At 44.4% G+C, this 23,893-nt stretch overlaps 1 protein-coding gene across 5 annotated transcripts in view; it reads right to left on the reverse strand.

Annotated features, from left to right (window-relative positions):
* Positions 1-23,893, reverse strand: part of LRP6 (LDL receptor related protein 6) — a 177,358-nt gene that overhangs the window by 103,562 nt on the left and 49,903 nt on the right. For all 5 annotated transcript variants that reach the window (XM_065398640.1, XM_065398561.1, XM_065398483.1 and 2 more), the window contains exon 2: positions 917-1,114. In XM_065398640.1, coding sequence (XP_065254712.1) covers positions 917-1,110 — 194 coding nt within the window. In that variant the 5' untranslated portion in view covers positions 1,111-1,114. The remainder of the gene's footprint in view (positions 1-916; positions 1,115-23,893) is intronic.

Raw genomic sequence — 23,893 nt, forward strand, 5'->3', positions numbered from 1 at the left:
GAAAACTCCAAGACTTAATGTTGGACAGTATGAAATATTTCCGTATAACATCTCAAGAATAAGCTACATGGGATACATTTTCATGGAGGATATTAGTGCACAGACCATCTCATTTGGTATAGAAAAGCAACATCCTGCAAGCAAGATAAGAGTGCATTCAGGTAGTACCAAGTAGGCCTCTACTTGAAAGGTAGCCCTGAATGTACCAGACATAGCTAAATCTGTAACCCCTTAACAACATTGTTGGAGTAACACAATCAATTTAGCACCCACACATAGATCTCTGAAAATGCTCTACCCTCCTCTTGTCATAAGTAACACCTTATCTGACTGAAAGAGAAGAAAAGACTGAAATATTTTTCCTCATGTTGTTTATTTTCTGCATTTGACAGGCCTCTACTTAGAGAGACTACTTAGAGAGGCTATAAATGTTTGTTTTTAGAAAAATGCAAGTTGAGATTCTGCCACATTTACCTGATGCAAGGACCTGGGGCTATCAGAAAAAGACCAAATAGTGTGAGGCTTGCAATAAAATTGCAAGAGCTGACAGTACTGTCATTAAGAAGTAATTCTTACAGCAAGCAGGGACAGAAAATCCATTTTAAAAAACCAGGGAACTGTTACTGTAAAGCCACATAAATTAACAGGGGGCCCTTTAAGGATCACTTCTTAGAAAAGCTACAAAAGCCTTTCTTCTGAATACAACGGATTAAGGACCATCACCCAGTTTGAGTATCCATTCAAACCCCCACCTGTGTTTGTTTTTATTTTACTATTAGTTTGTTTGGAGCTTTATGAGTGCTAACATGGCAGTTTGACTGGTTAGAATCAGCCGCTATAGAGCTTATGTATTTATTAAATAGAGTCTATTAAAAAACCATTGGATTTGTATATAAGTCATATTAAAATTTCTTACCGATGAGTTCCATCCAGGTTTGATTTGTGAATGAAGTTCAGTTTAGCATCTGCCCAATAAAGCTTCCATTCCTCATAATCCAAAGTCAATCCATTTGGCCAGTAAATGTCTGTGTTTATTATAACGGAGCGGCTTGAACCATCCATCCCAGCACGTTCTATTTTTGGCACTTCTCCCCAATCTGTCCAATACATGAACCTATAATTTTTTTTAAAAAAAGAGAAGGATACAGATTATGTTCAAATCTACACTCTAATCACTGGAGTTATATTCCAGTGAAGATGAAGGCTTCGTTGCTATTTTTCTAGAAGAGACGGAGTTCTCTTTCGCTGAAGCTATATTCTACAGGGCAATGTACCTACCTTCAATGAAGCAGAACAAGCGTATCTAGGTTTTGCTTCTGTTTTTAACTAAAATCTCTCAAACCTCAGTCAATAGTGTAATTTGATACTACTCTTTTCAGGGTCTCTTCCCTCAGACTGCATGAGACATTTGGGGAAATTCTACACACATTGCCTATAACCTTTCAGCATCAAAATTAATCAGGGAAATTAGACAATGTGCGCTGTCATAGATAATAACTCCTTTAATATGGATCACAGGAGAAGAGTTTGTGTTAGTGCAGGGATTGTGGGGGACAGTAATTGTATGCAGTGGCAGAAAAATAGATATAAAGGAGGGTTGTTTTCTTTGGGGTTTGTGTTTGTTTTTGTGCTGGGAGAGTACTTCTGGCAGGGAGACTGCTTTTGTGAAAGAATGGATTTAGAGAGAGACAACCAGCTGACATGTTTTTAAACACAACTTGCCCTGTCTACACATTAAAGGGATAGTCTAGGCTGGGAAACTGTTTTAAAACACATTAACACACATTAATTAATACATTTTTAAACACTACTTAGGAAATCATGTAAATCAGTGGATCTCAAACTTCTGTACTGGTGAACCCTTTCACATAGCAAGCCTCTGAGTGTGGACCCCCCCCCCCCCCTTATAAATTTAAAACACATTTTTATATATTTAACACCATTATAAATGCTGGAGGCAAAGCAGGGTTTGGGGTGGAAGCGGACAGCTCGTGACCCCCCCCCAGGTAAAATAACCTCGTGACCCCCTGAGGGGTCCCAACCCCCAGTCTGAGAGCCCCTGGTGTAAACAAAGACATGTAAAAGCATGTTACCTGGTCATAGTTAACCCTAAGAGGAAACATATGGAAGTTAGATAGGGGAGAGGGAAAGAGTATAATCAGAAAATTCTGCTTTTACTTATGGTAGGAGGAACTAACTCTACTCTTCTGGATTGGTAAAAGGATTTAGGAATAAACATTATTTTGCACCTGAAGGAACAACATATAGGGCAAGAACTTAAACAGGTGGATAAGAAAGCCAGACAAAACATTGTGTCAACAAGGAAAAACTGCAGCTCTTGGACACTTGTAGCACCCAGAGGCTGTATGGTGCCCACATGTGAGAACAGGACCTGGCCACCCATGCTTTAAACAAAAACAGACATGCAACACATTTAAGAAACATTTGCAGATGAAGTTATTCTTGGCAAAGTTTGTTTTATTTATTTATTTCTATAGTGTCAGGAAATTCCAAGTAATATTTTCCCTTAATCTAGGTTTACACACTCAAATGAGTGTTTAATACAATGCTATATCTGCAGACAGACATGCACCACAAGCAACACAAATATTGCCCAATTCAGTCCCAAGTGATTCACTCTTTAAAAAGGGATTTTTCTATCTTAAACTCACACACTGCATGGGTGTTTAGAGAGAATGCATGAAATTTCTCTAGACATGAATGAACACCATGAGAGAATGAGTTATCTGTCAAGAAAAAAATAAATCTAATCTTTAGGAAAAAAATTGCTAAATTGCACCTTTGGCAGGTTATCTGGCCAAACTGCATGGTAAGGTACAATTAGAAACTTGAAAAAGAAACTTAAGCGGTACTTCTACAAAGAGAAAAAGTTGATTTATTAGTTTTTTTAAGAAACAACCCCCTCCCCCTCCCGCAGCTGAGTCAAATATTTTCCAAAGGTTAATAGGTTCCAAGGTATTGACCACCCTGCCTGACCAACCCTTCAGGCTGAAACAGATAGCTCATTAGTTGCTATAACAGGCTCATTTCTTTCTCCCTCTCTCTCACCTTTTAAACAAGCAATTATTCAAGCAAAACCAGGTAAGAAAAGCTCAGTGACAAAAGGAAAGTCCTCCAAGACTTCACGAACAGGCCCATTTAATTTGTCAGAATATATACACACCCATGCACGCACAAATTCAGAATAAGATTTTAGAACATTTCAAACCAATCCCCTTGACCTTTGGTCAGTTTCTCCAATAGCTTTTTCACCATCATTTGCTTATTTTCTTCTCTATGGTTGGAAGCCTGCAGGTTTTAGTCCCAGTTAAACTCTGTGGAGCCAGCAGATCCAGCATACCAGATGATGGTACAGAAAGAACATATGTAAGTGCTGTGCTTCATTTGGGAAAATTAAGAGACTTATCTTCACTAAAGAGTTAGCTGAGGATCTTTCTCCCCTTCTGTTTACACACACAAATCTCTCACCCAAGTGTGGTGGTGTTTTCAACCTGGGCCAGCTGGTTACAGCCCAGGTTCCGTATTCACATGAGCTGGTAACTCACTCTGCACAGTCAAGTGCTGACAGTCCTCCAGTTTCTTCCCACAATCCCCTGTGTGCTGGGAAGGACAGACTATTCTACCACAATTCACTGGGAAAGAATCAGAGTGGTCCAGCTTAGTGCACCACAAAGATCTCTGAGATGAGCCCCCACAAGTCCTGGCACCTCATATGAGTGAGTGCAGTGCCAGCGTGAATGCAGTTGAGTGGACATACTTGTGTACGGCTTTGCAATGAGGCTGCTCACCTCTATGCTAGGCCAAAACAATGGCTCAGACTCCAGTGCTCATCACCCAAATTAACTCTACCATGAAGAAATATCTGCAATAACTTTGTTCACATAAAATCAAAGAAAAGAAAGCGTGATGATTCACAAGACTACAGTCTAATATCTTTTATAGCTGCTTTAACAGAAATCCCTTTTCCATTTCTAGGTGAAGTCAAGCTACACACTTAACTATTTCGTTTCCATTTTTCTGGAATGTTTACAGGATCAAGATTTTTATTTGATTAAATTGTGGTTGGTAACATAAACCATAGGGGGAAGGTGAGACAGTTATATGGGCTTTTTTAGGACATTATTTTTAATTTCTGTAAAAGGCAACTATAGTATAGGATAGGTGCTTTTTATTTCACTACTGAAAGAAAATCCAAAAGGAGTATTTTCTGTTAAATTATACCATCTGCTTGTTATCATATGCTACTTAACTTCCATTGCACAATATCCCTTTTCCCAACTGCTCATAACGAAGACTAAGAGTTTGTCACGGTTCTTTTTAATAAAAGTCACAGACAGGTCACAGGCAAAAAACAAAAATTCACAAAAGCCCGTGACCTGTCCCTGACTTTTACTAAAAAAATAACAGACACAACGGGGCTGAGACCGAGCCCTGCTGCGGGAGGGGAGTCCAGTGCCCGCCATCACTGCAGCTGACAACTCCAGGGTCCCCTCTCCAACACTGACGGTGGGTAGGAGCTCCGGGGTCCCCCAGCTGCCCGCAGCGGCTCGGAGGAGAGCCGCTCCCTGTGGCAGCTCAGAGCTCCGGGGCTGAAGCAGAAAGTGTCATGGAAGTCATGGATTCCATGGCTTCTGTGACCCCCGTAACATAATCTTAGCCTTACTCATAACTTGCTATAAAACTCAACTTTTGGATTGATGTTTCTCACGTCTGGCCTCTGCCCAAAGGGGGACATTTGTAAAAAGTTTAAATAAAATCCGCGCCCCTGTTTTTGAGTTGTACAAGAGGCAAAAACAGATGGATTTCCAACTACACAAAAATGTTGAATATGTCTTTTTGCATATAGATAACTTGGAAAAAAATTAAAGTACAGCTATTATTCAGAAGACTAGTAATCACTGAGAACTGGCCTCCAGTTCCTATGAAAAAAGTGAAAACAGTTTTAAGTATTGAAAAGGTCAGTATTGCTCACGTGCTTTGGAACTTTTTGCCTTCATTCGGACCTATGGTACTAACTACAACACTCAGCGTTACAGGTAACATAGTTGACTCTTTCCTCACTGAAATAATTACATACCTCAGCCTTATGTGCTTTGAGGATGCAACAGGCACAGATTTCACTGCAGAAATGTGTGCGAGGTTTGTGAGCACCAACCACTAGAGCAAGAGTTGAAATCCTGGACATCTTGAAATCAATGTCAAAATGCCAACAAATAGTTTCCTACCCTCCAACCAACATCACATCAGTCTGAAGAATGAAGTCTGAGCCTGCTGTCTCTAATCTATGCCCAAATCTCACGCAAACACTAAGCAAAATCACTTAACCATTTTAGCTATGCCAGATGAAACGGAGACAAAACAGACTATAAAACTCAGACACGCTAACTAAAATCATAAATTTGTGGGCAGATTTATTTTAAACTCAGACCCTTCCTCTCAATTTTAATCCAAAATCCCTTTAAGGAAAAAAGAGAAGATTGATTATCTGAACTATGGAAAATAGAAAGGTTCTTCGACCCATCTAATTCACTTGAGTAGTTTGCTTGACTAAGGCCCAGAAAATTGTTGATACCAATTAAAAAAAAACTATCTTAGAAAGTTTACATCACCTGCAAAAATGCAAAGAAGTGGCAAGCCCCAGTTCTGCATTAATCAAGCACACCTTCAGCTCAGCCTAATTTGCAGTAATGGCTTGGGTAGAAATTAATTTAAGATCAAGTTTTCAAACTCATCTGCCTGAAGTTGAGGACAACAGTAAAAGTGGCCTGGCTGTCAAAGGTTCTGAGCACTCAATTCCCGCTAAAGTTAATGGGAGCAGAGTGTGCTTAGCACTCTGAAAATCAGACCACTTCATTTCAGGTGCTCAAGTCTGGATTTGAGATACCTAAAGTTAGGCACCTATGAATAAAGAATTGAGCCTGTGTGTTTAAATCATGATATAAATTGCTATATTTGCATTGGGCCAACCAGATGAATGGTTTAGATAATGCCATAACTACCCCAATTTAATGGTAATGAAAACATAATAATCTTCCTCAAACTTGTTTACATAGTAAACCACATAAAAAACTGCTAAAGCACCCTCCTCCACACACACAATCTCTCAACGGTTTGCTTGCTTTCACCCAGACTAGGGTTAGCCTCATCCCCAAATACAAGTGTGGTTTCACCCAAGAAGCCTCAGTGAAGAAAAATCAAGACTGAATCACTTCCTTGGCCATTTTTTAATTATGACACAGATAAAACTAAATTATAGTTGCACATCAAATCTTGGTCTCTGAATATAAAAGAAGGAAAAATGATTGCTCCATCGTGCAACACTAAATGCAAAGAAGCTCTTACACCACAAAAAGTTAACGTTTGTGCTTTTTTAATTGTTTCTTTTTTTCTTTCGTAACAATGATCATTTTGAACCTATTTTAATGAAAATAGCTTTTGCTCTCACAGCCCCTTTTCCTCTATTGAATTTCAAAATGAAGTCATGATGATGTCACCCTCCTGACATTTGCAGGTAACTAAATGAAGTCAAACACAGGGTTTTAACTATTGCAGATTTGAAAGGAGGTAAGATCAGAGGAGGTAGTTCTTAAGGGAAAATGTCAGCCTAACTAATAATTGCCTCTTGGGCAGGATTAAGTAAACCTAGAAAGTAGAAATCCCTTTATAAAGTAGTATGACTGGCTAGAAGTTGGGAGTGTGGAACCGTTCAGCTGTAGCCCAACAGTTTTAATATGTCCCAAGCTGGTAATGACCAAGAGAGGTTACTAATCAATGATAGAGAAAATCAACTGCTGTTCTCAGTTCAGTCTCTGTAGATGGAGGGGAAAAAATAGGTAACAGAGTCCTTACTCCAAAAAGCTCACAAACCATACACACTATAGGAAAAATATTTCAGGTATGCATAAGAAAGCATGCTGAAAACAAATGTCAAGATTAAATACTGTAATTAAACTAACAGTTATTTGTGACAGTGGACACACAAGGATGGAAATTCATCACCATCCTCCACCAGCTTTGTAGCCTTCTGATCTGTAATGCCTTCCAATGGTGCAGCAGATTCTTTCACCCCTACTATCCACGCAGACACTAGGCCCCCCTGTTCAGAGCATCATTAAAATGACAGCCCACACTGTGACACATACAACAGTCCCATTCAGTGATCGGAGATTCTGTACATGATACTTAACTGATTTTAAGCCAGTTAATTGGGACACCTCCCAGGCAACCATTTACCTTCCCCAATGTTATTCAAGGCAAAAGACAGCTGCTTGATTGGGACAGCCAATTATTTGGTATTGCCCTTCTCAGTGAATGCTTCAACTTTCCAATTATGCTAGTTTCAGTCCCTAAGAACCTCTAAGCTCTGCAGGGACTGAGGCAGCTGAGAAGCTTGTAAAACCATTCCAGGCCCTGAACTGCAGCAACCCCTGTGGAGCTTATCAACTCTGGAGTGGTCCCTAGGAAACTCAGAAGTGCCCTCTATTTGGTACAACTGTAGCTCACCTAATAATGGAGCAATATGAAGCCAAGATGACATGCCATCCACTGGGACCATCCAGATAAATGTACTGAAGCAGACCGGGATTTCCAAAAAAATAGTATGAAAATTACATTAGTAAATATATGTTGGCTATTTAAGATACTGGATGGCAGTGGCTCACTGGAATTTTCCTGTAAAGTAACTGACTTTGCAGAAGGAATTTTCATCCGCAAGCTTTGACAAAATAAATAATGGGGATCATTCTGAATTTGCCATTGTATTAACAACCCAAGAGTATCAAATTAAAAAAAAACCAAACAACTTAAGGATTCATCTGAGTTTCCTGAGAACGTATTTTAAAAAAGCATAGAAATAGAGCACCAAAAGAATGTGGTAAATGCATATATGCAATGGATAAATTATTTTCAGACATCAGAAAGACTGTCAGTGTGAAATTTCTCAACTTACTGAAAGACTCAGGAAACCCTTTTATGCTCCCAAATGAAAAAACCAACCAACAAAAAGCACTTACGGTCAACATATTCTCCTTCCCCAGTTATTGCCATAAAAACGAAGGAAGAACAAACTGTCCCTTCAAGACACAAAAGGCATTTTTAGCTACCTGAATAGTGCAGCTTTTTTAAGGCTCTAGGCAAGCTGCAACTTCTTACTACGCTTACCAGTTAGGGGCACAGCTGGTTAAAAACTGCAGTTTCTCCACCCAAAAATTACATATTGGACAAAATGAAAGCCAAACAAAAAAAAAATTGTTTACTGATTTTTTCCGGCAAATCAGTCTTTGTAGCTGTAGTACCAAGACAACAAGATTTGGCCAGCAAAGTATAGAAGACGATGGGAAAGAGGATATTTCACATCTCTAAGGCCTAGTCTAGTCATAAAATGTTCGTCAGTAGGCACAACTTACACTGGCCAAGAAGTGCTTTTGCCAATATAGCTAATGCCAGTTTCCTGAGCAAAATACACTGTACTTACCGACAGAAGCACTTTTATGCTGGTATAGTTGCATCTACTCTAGGGCTTCCGGTAGTAAAAAGCATCACTCAAAACCAAAAATAAAAACAAACAAAAAATCACATAATCCACCCCTAACCAACACTGCTAGATCATCAAGAGCTTGCAGTATCAACCTAGTCTTAGGGCTCATCTCCACTTACCGGTGGATGACGCTGCGGCGATCGATCCACCGGGAGTTGATTTAGCGGGTCTAGTGAAGACCCGCTAAATCGACCACAGATCACTCTCCAGTCGGCATAGCGTAAGCTACGTCGACTTGATTTATGCTACTAACTTTCCCCTGTAGTATTGACCTGCCCTTAGCTTCTTACTCTGAGAAGTTGGTATGCTGAAAGAAATAGCCATTATTTTTAATTAAATTACTTTCCTTTTAAAAATTTTATAAGCCTAGGAACTCCACTTTTGAAAAATCATTTAATCGAATACATTAAACTGCTAACATACCAAGCTAATGTTTTTCCTTTTTTAAAAAAACCAAATACCTGTCAATCATTATCCAAGTTAAAATATTACAACAGGTCAACCTGAAAACAGGAAATAACACACCAGTCTCATTTCCTATACAGAAAAATGACCAAGCTTGCAAAATCCACCCCCTATAAACCATGGATATCCAAAACAACTCAAATGTGCAGGTATTATATAATCACTCTAGTTTAAAAAATTCACTGGCTGTGTTACAAGAAAAACAGAGAGAAAGGGTTGCTTTTCATTCCCATCCAGACTTTAGTGAGAGTCCTTGAGAAGCAGTATTTGACACAGTAAGCAAACATGCTGATAGTGTGCAGAGGCACATGCACGATTGGTCTTTTCGTTGCAGATCCCCGGGAATTAGCCAAAAAGAAAGAAGTGTATTGAACCGAAGCAGAACCAGTTCTTGCTGAGTGTTTACAAAGAGGGCAGCTCCACCGTTTGAGCAGGTAGAAAGGGCTTTTGCTCCCAGGACTTGCAAATTAACCTTTTCTGTCTGAAGGCTTTGTCACATACTAACAGTCTGAAAAATTCCTGTTTTTTAACCATGAAGATGTCTTTTTATGGTTGTTGTTTATTTTGAAGTGAGTAGGAAATAAAGCTAGTCAGAACTGCAGCAATTAAAAAAAAAAATTATATTTTTTTTTAGAAAATCCACCTCTGTGTGAGTAGCCAAGCCAATACAGAGATTATAAGGTACCAACACTCAAAAAAAGGGTAGCATAGAATCATAGTAATGTAGGGCTGGAAGGGACCTTGAGAGGTCATCTAGCCCAGCTTCCCACGGACCAAATATATCTAGACCAGGCCTACACAACTTGTAAAGCGGCGAGGGCCATATTACTCCAAAGAAAACAGCTGAGGGCCAAAACCCCCCGGCCCCACGGAAACACCCTCCCCCCAGCACTGCCCAGCCCTGCGGAAACAACCCCCCCCACACACACACACAGCACCACCCAGCCCCGCGGAAACAACCCCTCCTTCCCCAGCACCACCCCACCGAAACAACCCCACTCCCAGCGCCGCCCGGCCCCGCGGAAACAAACCCTCCTTCCCCAGCACCACCCTGCCGAAACAGCTGTGGGCCAAAAAGGAAGGTTGGGGGGGGGGGGGAAGTGTGTGATACTTTATTAAGAATTTTTCAATTAAATCAAACAATTTTTTAAATTTTAATTTTTTTTATGAATCATGGAAAAATGAAAAACATTTGTTCTGTTGAAAGAAAACATTTGTACTTTTCATAATTACCTTGCAAATTTAATGAGAAATATTATATCTCTTTTCATATTCGGGGGTCATATTTGAAGTGGATATTTTCATAATGTCTTCCAAATGGTCATCAGTCAGAGAAGAACGTTGCTTGTTTTTATTCATGTTCATGACGGAAAATGTTTGTTCACATATGTAAGTGCTTCCAAAAATGCTGAACGTTTTCAGTGCAACTTAATTGTCCAGACTTTTGTAGAAGTCCCGCAAGCTGCTTTCTCCGTGCTTATTTCGGTAAACTGCCGAACACTGAAGTTCAATAACCTCCAACTGCAAATCTAGTGGCACTTCCTCTGGATCCACAGAAAAGGGATCTTCAATCAGCTTCAACTGGACGTCTTCTTCTTTAGACAAAGTAAGTCTTCTGTCAAATTCTTCAATCAAAAGATTGATGTGCTTTGCGTATTTTTCTCCTAACTCGGCGTGTTTGTGCTGAGCGATACGCTGTGCACAAGTGGGAAAGTGACACATTTCACCTTTTGACAGCTGACTTCTGAAAAGTTTCAATTTCATTTTGAAAGCTTTCACTGCTGCACACATTTGAAATATAAGTTGATTTTTTCCCTGAAGTTGAATGTTGAGATCATTCAGGTGTGCTGTAATATCACAAAAGAAAAAGAGATCTTGATTCTAGGACTCATTTTCAAGCTCTGGGAATTTTATTGGCCCATTTTCTAGGAATTTTGCTACCTCCTCTTTCAAAGCAACAAAACGCTGGAGCACTCTTCCTCGACTCAACCACCTCACTTCTGTATGGTAGATTAAGTCATTGCACTCGGTGTCTACCCCTTCAAGAAAGGCTCGAAATATCCTATGTTTTAGTCCTCTAGAACGGATGTAGTTTACAATGGAAACTACCACTGACATTACATGCTCAAATTTTAAGACTTTGCTACACAAAACCTGCTGATGTATAATGCAGTGATGTTTGGTTATTTGTCTCTCGATAAATTCTTCAAGAAGAGTAACTGCTCCAACATTTTTTCGGCACATAGCTGGAGCACCATCAGTACAAATGGCCAAGTTTGTGAAATCTAATCCCGATTTATCATTCATGCACTTTATCACTTCACTGGAGATTTCTTTTCCGGTTGTGCGACCCGTCATGGAGCACATGCCAGCAAGTTCTTCAGTAATTTCAAAGTTTTTATCAATACCTCTAATAAAAATAAGAAGTTGGGCGGTGTCTTTTAAATCGGTGCTTTCATCCATAGCTAGAGAGTAAAAGCAGAATTCACTGACTCTCTGCTTTAACTGATCACTTAGATTGGTAGAAATGTCAGCTATTCTTCTCTGTACAGTCATGCGTGATAGACTGACATTCTCAAATATTCCCCTCTTTTCTGGACATAACTCAGATACAGCAATCAACATACACTTTTTTAAAAACTCGCCTTCTGTGAAGCGTTTCCCAGCAGCAGCAATTTCCTTAGAAATTTTTAAGCTTACTTTAGTAACTGTATCGTTCTCCATGCTCACTTTCTTGAAAATCTGCTGTTCTCTACTAAGGTTTTTCGCTAAACTGGCTGCTTTAATTATTTTTTCATTTGGGCTCAATTTGGCGAGATTGGGATGTTTAGTTTCAAAGTGCCACCGAAGGTTGTATTCTTTCGGAACGGCTAACGTTTCGTGACACACGAGGCACAGTATTTTGTCTTTGGAAACAGTACATAAGTATTTATTCTTCCATTCAGTGTTGAAAACTCTGTGCTCTGATTCTATTTTTCTTTTCACTCATGGTATCCATTATGAAGCTCAAGATTTTGTTGAATAAATTCACACACAAGGGAAACACTCAGAGTCACACACACAAAGAGAAGAGATATCTCACGGCGCATGGCACACTAGCAAGGCACTGACGGTGTGTGGAAGCCTGTAGGTCCAGGGGTCACTATATTACTGCACACAGCAGTCAATCAATGCAGTTGTAGATAAATCTCTGCGTTATGCATTTTTGTATAACTTTTATACGACTTTGTATTGAACCTTAGTACTATGTTATAGCGGGCTCCTAAGATAGTATAATTAAGGTAAAAGAAAAATTTCTTCTGTGCAAATTTTTGAAGCAGAGTTCAAATTTGTGTGCCATGAGGCAAATGCGCCCAAGTGAGTAAAATGCTTATACATTTAAAAAGTTTTAATTTGCAATTTGTGTCAATTTATATGGGTTTTCAGATAGAGACATCATAAGTAAAAGTTTCCCAATACACACAGATTTCTCCTCCCTCCCTCCCAGTGCCCTTCCCCACAGCCCCACCACCACAACTAAACAATGCCCCACACAGACCCCCCACTGCCCAGTGCCCTGACACACACAGATCTCCCCCACTGCCCAGCACCCCACAACAGGCCCCCACTGCCTAGCACCCCAAAAACACAAACCTCCCCCACTGCCCAGCACCCTCCACACCCTCACAGCCCAGCACCCCTCCCGCACCCCTCCAAGACATTCACTCCACCACACCCCTGCCCCCTTCCCTGGCCGCACTCACCAGCCCTGCTGGGAGGTCTCTGGCTCCTAGGGTGAGAGCGGCAAGGGGAGTCTCCATTGGTGAGCTGGAGCCGGTTGTTAAATTTAGAAGCCCTTTTAGAACCAGTTGTCCTGCGTGGGAAAACCGGTTCTAAAAGGGCTTCTAAATTTAACAACGGGTAAGTTGAAGTGACCAGGAGCGTAGCGGGGGGGGGGGGGGGGGGAAGCAGAGGGAGCGGCCGCTCCCCCTGAGCACATTATCCAAAAGTGGCGCCTTAGGAGCCGACCCCGTGGGTGCTCCAGCTCTCCGCCCCGCTCCCCGGCCCCAGCTCACCTCCGCTCCGCCTCTGAACACTCCGGCCCGCTTCTCCCCCGCCCCCGCCCCCGCTTCCCGCGAATCAGCTGTTCGCGCGGGAAGCCTGGGAGGGCGGAGAAGCGGTGCGGCGGCTTCGCGCTCAAGCCCAAGGAGGCGGAGGCGGAGCGGAGGTGAGCTGGGGTGGGGGGGCCGCCCGTGCCACAGCAGGTAACCCGGGGGGAGGGGGGCGCAGGGGAACCGCTCCCCGCCCCAGCTCACCTCTGCTCCGCCTCCCTGGGCCTGAGCGCGAAGCCACCGCTTGCTTCTCAGCCCTCCCAGGCTTCCTGCGTGAACAGCTGATTTGCGGGAAGTGGGGGGGCTGCAAGCTCAGCCTGACCCAGTGCTCCAGGCACTGCGCGGTGGTGGCATGGCCCAGCCACCTCCAGGCAGTGCGGTAAGAGAGCAGGGAGGGTGTGTTGGATAGAGGGCAGGGGAGTTCAGGAGGGTGGTGGGGGGGTGGATAGGGGTCGGGGTGGTCAGAGGGCAGGGAACGAGGGATTGAATGGGGGCAAGGGTCCCGGGGGGCAGTCAGGAAAGAGCAGAGGTTGGATGGGACGGTGGGAGGCAGTCAGGGGTAGGGGTTCCAGGGGTGGTTGGACGGGGCAGGGGTCCCGGGGGACCATCAGGAATGAGAGGAGGGGTTGGCTGGGGCGGCGGGGGGCAGTCAGGGGACAGGGAAGGGGGTGGATGGGGCAGGGGTCCCAGGGGGGGCCTCAAGGAACGCAGGGGGTTGGATGGGGCAGGTGTCCTGGGGGGGTGGGCCAAAAAGCGCTCAGGACGGGGGCGGTGGCTGAGCCCCATGTCCCGCTGGGGGGGGGGGGGGGTGGCGCGCGAGGACTCCATCCCCGTGTCCCACTTGGGGCTGGGGGAGGGGGGTGGAGGCCGGCGGCACGCGAGGGCTCCGTGCCCGTGTCCCGCTTGGGGCGGGGGGGCCGGTGGCGCGCGAGGGCGCAAAAATATCCTTGCACCAGCGTCGGGTCGGGGGGGGGGCGCCTGAAAGCCCTGCCCCCGCAGCTCTGATTGGGCTGGACTCAGCCTCCTGCATTGCTGGCTCCTGCTGGCAGGCCGGCGCACCACCGGGAGCTGCCCCAGGAAGCGCCGCCACACCAGCCTCGGGACTTTGGCGTGATAGTGAGCGAGCGGTTAAAGGGCGTCCCGACCGATGTGCGGTCGGGACGCGAGACAGATGTGTGCGTGGGGTTTAGAATCCCCCCGCGGGCCGCACAGTGAGCCCCCGTGGGCCGCATGTTGTGCAGGCCTGATCTAGACCATCCCTTTGTCTAACCTGTTATTAAAAACCTCCAACAACGGTGATTCTACAACATCCCTTGGAAGACTATTCCAGTACTTAACTACCATTATCATTAGAAAGTTGTCCCTAACATCCAACCTAAGTCTTCCTTGTTGCAGATTTAGCGGATTACTTCTTGTCCTACCTTCAGTGGACATGGAAACAATGGATCACTATTCTCTTTGTAACAGCCCTTAACGTATTTGAAGACTCTTATCAGGTCCTCCCCCAGTCTTCTTTTCTCAAAACTAAACATGCCCCGTTTTTTTAACCTTTCCTCATAGGTCGCATTTCCTAAATCTCATGTTTCCAGCTTGCAATGCCACTCACTCAAATTTTATCAAGATCGAGGGGTGGCTCAGCCAAACCTGAGTGTCACTGCAACCCTGTGCGCCACGTTACAATGTCCAGAGCTGGGCCCAGCCCCATGGGACAGGAGCTGCTGCTGCTTCAGGGTGAATACAAAGCAGTCTCTTTCTCCAACTCCTCCCATCACCTTCCTCCCCCCACCTCCTCCCCAGATTAGGGTTGCAATGCTGGGAGGGAAGAGTGCATTACAGTAACTCCTCGCTTAACGTTGTAGTTATGTTCCTGAAAAATGCTACTTTAAGCGAAACAATGTTAAGCAAATCGAATTTCCCCATAAGAATTAATGAAAATCAGGGGGGTTAGGTTCCAGGGAAAAAATTTTCACAAGACAAAAGACTACATTTTATATATATTACACACACACACACACACACACACACACACACACACACACACACACACACACACACAGTATAAGTTTTAAATAAACAATTTAATACTGTACACAGCAATGATGATTGTGAAGCTTGGTTGAGGTGGTGGAGTCAGAGGGAGGGCTATTTCCCAGGGAATGCCTTACTGCTAAATGCTGAACTAGCATTCGGCTGAGCGCTCAAAGGTTAACACATTGTTGTTAATGTAGCCTCACACTCTACAAGGCAGCACTAATGGAGGGAGGGGAGACAGCATGGCAGAGAGAGACAGAGACATACACCATGAGTGTGAGTGAGTGAGTGTGTGTGTGACAAGCATTGCCCCTTTAAGTATGCTGACCCCACTATAAGTACACTGCCTTTTTAAGTAGATCAGCAAGTTGAGACAGCAGCTGCTGCCAGCAAGCTCCCTCTGTCCTGAGCCCTGTCATGGGGCTCCCTCTGTCTCAGCCCTCCACTCTGTGGAGATGGGGTACAGGAGCGGGGAGCAGAAGCGGGGGGAGGGGGACACCCTCACATTAGCACCCCTCTTCCCCCCCGCACAGCAAGCAGGAGGCTTCCAAGAGCATCAGAGGGCAGGAGCAGCACAGGGCAGTGGGGGGAGGAAGAGCTGAACTGCCCGGCAATTGATAGCGTGCTGGGCAGTTGCCGCACAGGAAACTTAGGGGAGCTGCCGGTCCACCCTGGTTCCAAGCCCCCACCAGCTAGCTCCAACGGGCTGCTCTTTCTGCAAGCAGTGGACAAAGCAGGTGGCTGTCAAACAACGTTATAAAGGAGCATTGCGCAACTTTAAACGAGCGTATTCTCTAATTGATCAGCAATGAAACAATGTTAACCGGGACAACATTAAGTGAGGAGTTACTCTACATGTAAAGATGGGTCACAAAAACAAAGACAAAATGCAGTTGGTGGATCGTCTTAGTAAAAAGTTTGTGAACCACAGTCCTGGGATGAATTTCATCAGACCCTGCCAACTAGAATACATGTAATTTATCTAAATATTTTTAACCTGTTCTTTCCCTATTCTGCCTTGAATTCCTTAACACAATATTAACAACACGAGGTAAGTATCTGGTCACAATTAACTTACTTAGAGAAGACCAAAGCAAAACAGACATTAAGCACTTCAGCCTTCCTGGTGCTCTCTGTTATTAGCTCTCCTTCCCTGTTAGACAGTGGACCTACATTATTTTAAACCACGACTGCACTACATTTGAATACCAGCTGCATGATGGTGATGTACACATCTCAAACATACTTCTCAGCACTACAACTAGCTGTCTCTACAGGAATCACGCCAAATGCAATACAATGGATCCTGAAAGCCAACGTGAACCTTAGTTTACATCAGTAGCAGGTAAACTGGCTGAAATAATAAAACCTAGATAAACATGGAAAGGGACAAACTAGCAAAGCTTTTGTAAAGGAAAATTGTATTTCTCCAATCTACTAGAACTCTTTGACCTTATGACAAAATAATGAATGAGGGAGAATAAGCTGATGCAATTTCTATAGACTTCAAAAAACATTGTCAAAGTCCCTCACAAGAGGTTATGGAAGAAACTAAGTAGTCATGGCTCATGAAGTAGATAATGGACAGAAAGCAAACAGTAGGAATAAAAGAACCTTTCGCTACACTGAAAATTGATAACAGTTGGGAGAGCTCCAATGGTGACTAGTAGGATGGTTGGTGTTTAACATATTCATTAGTTATTTATTTTACTTTTTAAATCTTGTTCAGAATGTAGAACTTTTTTTTTTTAAGTATATATGTCGCCGTTAATGTATTAGCTGATAAAGGAATGCAGGGAGAAATAGGTGTTTATCAGTTCTAGCATACTGCTGTTATTTGGCTTTTTCTGAGCACCAACAACAGACTAGGAGCTATAAAAGACCAGGGCCTTGCCCAATAGGCTTATAAACAAAATTAGACAGACACGGTGGAGTTGAAACACAACTTTGAAACATACAAGACACTTCTGTTCATGATGAAACTTCCAACCCTGTAAGTTACCTGAAATAGCGTACACCTTTACAATTGCCCATCACTAAGTGAAACCAGGTTAACATGTTAACTGCCAGACAGTGGTCCATTTAGTCCATTCTCCTATTTCGAACAGTGATCAAAACCATATGTAAAAATCCTGGGAATCCTGCCCATAGGAGTTTCTTTGCAGCCCATCCTGCTTCCTATCTATTAGTGGTTAGTTTATGCTCTGAAACTGGATCCTGCTATGGTCTTGGACAAAATGATATCATGTGACAATAAGTTCAATAGGGGAATTATACGTAATGTAACAACGCATTATCAGTTTCAATTTATCTTTCTATTTTATTTGCTGTCTCCTTATTTTTGTAAGATGAGAGGATACACAATCATGTCTGCGTTATCTTTAGATATCTCTACCCCAAAAATACATGAAGTTCACTTTTGCAATCAGTAAAAATAAACAAACAAACAGTTTTTGAAATAATAATGAAAAGTCAGCTCTTCAGTAATGACCAAATTCAGGAAAGGAATTGTTTAATTTTAAGCACGTACTTAAAGTCTTTTCCTGAATTGGGGCTGTAACGAGAACAAATTTAGAGTGCACAGTAAATTACTCTTTAAAAAAAAAAAAATCAGTATCTATACAGTAATTACACTACACAAGTGGCCAATAACCTGACACAACAGGTGAAAAAGGAGGAGGAGGGCAGGTAAGTTTGTGAAATACTGTATAAACTTTGACAAATGCTTAAGATTCAACACTGCCAATCAAGTAATCTGCATATTTATTGGGGGGGGGGAGGAATAACCACACAGAAAGGACTAAATTGTTGGCTGCCTAAGTGCGTGGTTGAGAGCTGAACAAAAGCCAACAGACATGCTTTATAGAGCTGAAGAGAAAGCTTGCCAGCTTTTCAGAGTCGTTCCCCATAGAAGATAAAGTGGAAAGCATCTGGGAAACAGAGACAGAAATATGAGCTGAAATTGAGAATTAAATCACTTTCCTTCCCCCTCTTTTGTCCACAGTAGACTTAGAGTTTGGTCAAATCCTTCAAATAAAAACTAAAATTGTCTTTCAACATTTCCAATATAAAAACTCTGCTTTATAAACAAAGGAATATAATTCTGCCATTTCAAATAGTATAGGGCCGGAACGTGGCACACAATCAGCAGCCAACATAAAACTTCTCCATCCCTCTCCTCCATAGAAAATCATCTTCATTATTTAATCATAATCAAATCTGTTTCTTCTGCTTCAGGGGGCAGAAGCTGAGAGTTCTGCATTAAAAAAGCCATAAAAATTGATGTTTCTCTTTTCGCCTTTCCTTCCTCTACCACAACATTGCATTTCAAGTTACTGATTATACTTATCCTATGAGAATTACCATAGGCCTTGTTTATACTAGAAGGAGTTTGCCAGTATAAGTTATACCAGGTCCTCTGGCACAATGAAACTCTCAACAATAAAATTAAAGCTCATTTGTGCAGGAGATAAAACTTAATCCGGGGGTGGTCCAAGAATATGGAACTCCCCCAAGAACTCAGGACCATCACAAACTTCACCACTTTCCATTCCAGGTGCAAGGTGCATTTCTTTGACTTTGCCTTCTCTAACATAAACACATAGCAAAACATGCATTTATTCAAACAACCAAACCAGGACATTCCACTCCATAGGCTGCTCCCTTTGAGGAGAGGAGAGAAGAGAACCCGCACGTGTCAGATGCAAGCTTATGTTGCTAAATGAACTATTGCAGGGGTATGCAACCTATGGCATGCGTGCCAAAGGCGGCACGCAAGCTGATTTTCAGTGGCATTCACACTGCCCGGGTCCTGGCCACCGGTCCAGGGGGCTCTGCATTTTAATTTAATTTTAAATGAAGCTTCTTAAACATTTTAAAAACCTTATTTACTTTACATACAACAATAGTTTAGTTATATATTATAGACTTATAAAAAGAGACCTTCTAAAAACGTTAAAATGTATTACTGGCACGCAAAACCTTAAATTAGAGTGAATAAATGAAGACTCGGCACACCACTTCTGAAAGGTTGCCGACCCCTGAACTATTGGAAGCTGCTCCGATATTATGGAAATGAGTGCAGCATCAGAACCTATATAGAATCAAATGGCAAACCCTCCTAGTGTAAACACAGCATATACCAGATGTACAGATAAAATCACCTATTCCAGAAAGACAATTCTACATTTACACTAACGGCAAATGAGAAATAGTGTACATTTAAAAGAGGGGGAAAAAAATCACATTCATTACTAGCTTTATTATACCAGCAAAAGTTTCTGTGTAGACCTGGCCTAATTGTAACAACATTTCAACATCTTAAAATCTTAATTCAAGGTCACAAATGAGTTGTTTGCTTTCAACTTTGCCACATTTTGTCATGTGTTACTGTATCGGTCAACATCTCCTTGGGGGAGATTCAGAGCTAGAACAGCAGGGGTCTACAGTAAGGGGGAAGAAGAAAGAAAAGGCAGGTGAGGGCAACAATTCTTAGGCCTGGTCTACACTAGGAGTTTATGTCAAATTTAGCACCGTTACATCGAATTAACTCTGCACCCGTCCACACCACGAAGCTATTTAGTTCGACATAGAGGTCTCTTAAATTCGACTTCTGTACTCCTCCCCAACGAGGGGAGTAGCGCTAAATTCGACATGGCCATGTCGAATTAGGCTAGGTGTGGATGAAAATTGACGGTAATAGCTCCGGGAGCTATCCCACAGTGCACCACTCTGACGCTCTGGACAGCAGTCCGAGCTCGGATGCTCTGACCAGCCACGCAGGAAAAGCCCCGGGAAAATTTGAATTCCTTTTCCTGTCTGGGCAGTTTGAATCTCATTTCCTGTTTGGACATCGTGGCGAGCTCAGCAGCACTGGCAACGATGCAGAGCTCTCCAGCAGAGATGGCCATGCAATCTCAGAATAGAAAGAGAGCCCCAGCATGGACTGATCGGGAAGTCTTGGATCTGATCGGTGTGTGGGGCGATGAGTCCGTGCTTTCCGAGCTGCGATCGAAAAGACGGAATGCAAAGATCTACGAGAAGATCTCTAAAGCCATGGCAGAGAGAGGATACAGCCGGGATGCAACGCAGTGCCGCGTGAAAATCAAGGAGCTGAGACAAGGCTACCAGAAGACCAAAGAGGCAAACGGACGCTCCGGATCCCAGCCCCAGACATCCCGTTTCTACGAGGCACTGCATTCCATCCTAGGTGCGGCCGCCACCACTACCCCACCACTGACCGTGGACTCTGAGGATGGGATATTGTCGACGGCCGGTTCCTCGGACATGTTAGCGGACGGGGAAGATGAGGAAGGAGATGAGGAGGACGAGGCAGTCGACAGCGCTTACAACGCTGATTTCCCCGACAGCCAGGAGCTCTTCATCACCCTTACAGAGATCCCCTACCAACCGTCCCCAGGCGTTAACCCGGACACAGAATCAGGGGAAGGATCAGTCAGTAAGTGTTTTAAACATGTAAACATTTATTTTTAACAGAACAGGAATATTAACAATATTAACAATGGGTTTTTCATGATTACTTTGCCCTAGGTGCTTCACGTTTCAGTCCTTGGCAGTGCAACTACTGAAAAAAAATCTAACAATGTCCGGTTTAGCATGATTGTTTTGCCCTAGGCGCTCTACTGTTTAGTCCCTGCCAGTGCAGCTACAGTAAAATCCGGTCTATATGTCCGGGGATAGAGCAGAAATCCTCCTGGGACATCTCCACGAAGCTCTCCTGGAGATAATTGGAAAGCCTTTGCATCAGGTTCCTGGGGAGAGCGGCCTTATTGGGTCCTCCGTGGTAGGAAACGTTTCCACGCCAGGAGACAAGCAAGTACTCGGGGATCATTGCCTTGCAGAGCATGGCGGCATATGGCCCTGGTCTTTGCAGGCTTTCCCGAAGCATCCGTTCTTTCTCCGTCTCTGAAATCCTCATCAGAGAGATGTCGCTCATGGTGATCTGCTTTGAATTAGGTAGGGGAATGTTAGTATTGGGACTGCTTGCCTGTTCCTTTACAGAACTGTAACCGGCGGTTTAGAGCCACGCGGTGGAGGCGGGAGAGGAGCAGCATACAGGGATCTTTCCCTGGGACAGCCGCGAGGGGGTGGGACAGGGGCAGAGTTCATCCTTGCCGGATTGCTGGCAGCAGGGACTGGCATTGCTTTGAACGTGAAAGGAGGCCAGTGCTCTTATTAAAGTTTTAAGCAGCCACAAGTCTACGGCTTACCATGTCAGCCTGTTACCCAAATTCCGCTGTCCTGTCCCGCTTGTCTGATCTGCACTGCAAGACCCCAGGCACTGAATGCGAAGGCCGAAAATTCGACCTTGTCCTGAGTGCGCATGTGATAGGTGCTGTGCATGGTCTTGTTCACAGAGAAAGACTATGTTCTTTGTTCAACCAAAAATTTATCTTTCTGAGGAATTCACTCCCTTTTTCCCATCCCACAGCTGCGACTGTCTCCCGAACTACCCTGGCATCACACTCCCAGAGGCTAGCGCAGATTAGGCGTAGGAAGAAGAGGACACGGGAGGACATGTTCTCGGAACTTATGGGCTGCTCCCGAGCCCAGGCAGCCCAGCAGACCCAGTGGAGGGAGAACTTGTCCCAAATGCACCGATCACACATGGAACGGGAGGAGAGGTGGCAGCAGGAAGACCAGCAGGCGACTCAAACGCTGCTTGGACTAATGAGGGAGCAAACGGACACGCTCCGGCGCCTTGTGGATGTTCTGCAGGACCGGAGGCAGGAGGACAGAGCCCCGCTGCAGTCTATCTCTAACCGCCCTCCCCCGCCACAAAGTCCCATACCCCCCTCACCCAAAGTCCCAAGAAGGAGGGGCGGCAGAGTCCGTGAAAACTCTCACTCCACCCCTGCAGACTGCTCAAGTACCAGAAGGCTCTCATTCCCCAAAATTTGATAAGTCCTTTCCTTCCCGCCTCACCCAAGCCCCCGTCCCAGTTTCATCCCCCAGTTTAATGTGTAGTTGCTAATAAAAAATACGTTTCTGTTAATTACTGTTTCCATCATGTTCTTTTAGAGGAGAGTCTGTTTGAAGGGGGGGAAGGGGGTTGGTAATTGGACAGGACAGTCACCTTTACCAGGGTACAGACGCGGGGGCAGGTTCAGCAGCAGGGCACACACACATTGCAGTCACTAGTTACCCTGGTCAGTCTGGGAGATGGTTTTCATGTTCTGGGGAGGGGGGGGGGGGGAGGGCTATGTGACTTTGTGGCAGGGGAGGGCGGTTAGAGATCTTATGCAGCGGTCCTTATCCTGGATCACAGAGCCACGCAGCAGGGGATCTGTAACCGTCCTCCCCCTGCCATAAAGTCACATAGCCCCCACACACAGAGTCCCGAACAGGAGGGGTGGCAGGCTCCGTTGAAACAACCAGTCCACCAGTGCGGAGCCTGTCATTCCTGGAGTTTAGAAGCGTCCTTTGCATCACTACACTACACCCGCTCCCCACCACAGTCTGCGTCCCAGGTTCAACACTTTCCCGCGAAAACAGTAATAAAGAAAACGGTGTTCATTAACAAATTTCAAGTGATTTTATTTTTAAACGTGTGTTGGAAGGGGGGGAACGGGGTATGTAACTGGAGAGGATAGTGAACATTTACTGGGTAAAGAAACGGGGGCAGGTTCAGCTTCTCTGTAAACAAACTTAATAGTCACAGGTTACCCTGCTCACTAAGGAACCTAGCTTCAAAACCTCCCGGATGCACAGCGCATCCCGCTGGGCTCTTCTAATCGCCCGGCTGTCTGGCTGGGCGTAATCAGCAGCCAGGCTATTTGCCTCAACCTCCCACCCCGCCATAAAGGTCTCCCCCTTGCTCTCTCACAGATTGTGGAGCACACAGCAAGCTGCAATAACAATGGGGATATTGGTTTTGCTGAGATCAGAGCGAGTCAGTAAGGTTCTCCATCTCCCCTTGAGACGGCCAAAAGCACACTCCACCACCATTCTGCACTTGCTCAGCCGGTAGTTGAAGAGTTCTTTTTCAGTGTCCAGGGCGCCAGTATAGGGCTTCATGAGCCAGGGCATTAGCGGGTAGGCTGGGTCCCCGAGGATGACTATAGGCATCTCCACATCCCCAAGAGTTATTTTGTGGTCCGGGAAGTAAATACCTTCCTGCAGCCGTCTAAACAGACCTGAGTTCCTGAAAACACGAGCGTCATGAACTTTGCCCGGCTATCCGACGTTGATGTTTGTAAAACGTCCCCTATGGTCCACCAGTGCTTGCAGCACCATTGAAAAGTAGCCCTTTCGGTTAATGTACTGGCTGGCCTGGTGGTCCGTTCCCAGGATAGGGATGTGAGTTCCATCTATAGCCCCACCGCAGTTTGGGAATCCCGTCGCGGTGAAGCCATCTATGATGACCTCCACGTTTCCCAGGGTCACTACCTTTGAGAGCAGTAGCTCAACGATTGCGTTGGCTACTTGCATCACAACAACCCCCACGGTAGCTTTGCCCACGCCAAAGTGGTTCGCGACTGACCGGTAGCTGTCCGGCGTTGAAAGCTTCCAGAGGGCTATGGCCACTCGCTTCTGGACAGTCAGGGCTGCTCGCATCCGGGTGTCCTTGCGCTTCAGGGCAGGGAACAGCAACTCACAAAGTTCAAGGAAAGTTCCCTTACTCATGCGAAAGTTTCGCAGCCACTGATTCATCCCAGACCTGCAGCACTATGCGGTCCCACCAGTCCGTGCTTGTTTCCCGGGCCCAGAATCGCCGTTCCACAACATC

This window comes from Emys orbicularis, chromosome 1, assembly GCF_028017835.1.
Source record: "Emys orbicularis isolate rEmyOrb1 chromosome 1, rEmyOrb1.hap1, whole genome shotgun sequence".
NCBI classification, from domain to species: Eukaryota; Metazoa; Chordata; order Testudines; family Emydidae; genus Emys; species Emys orbicularis.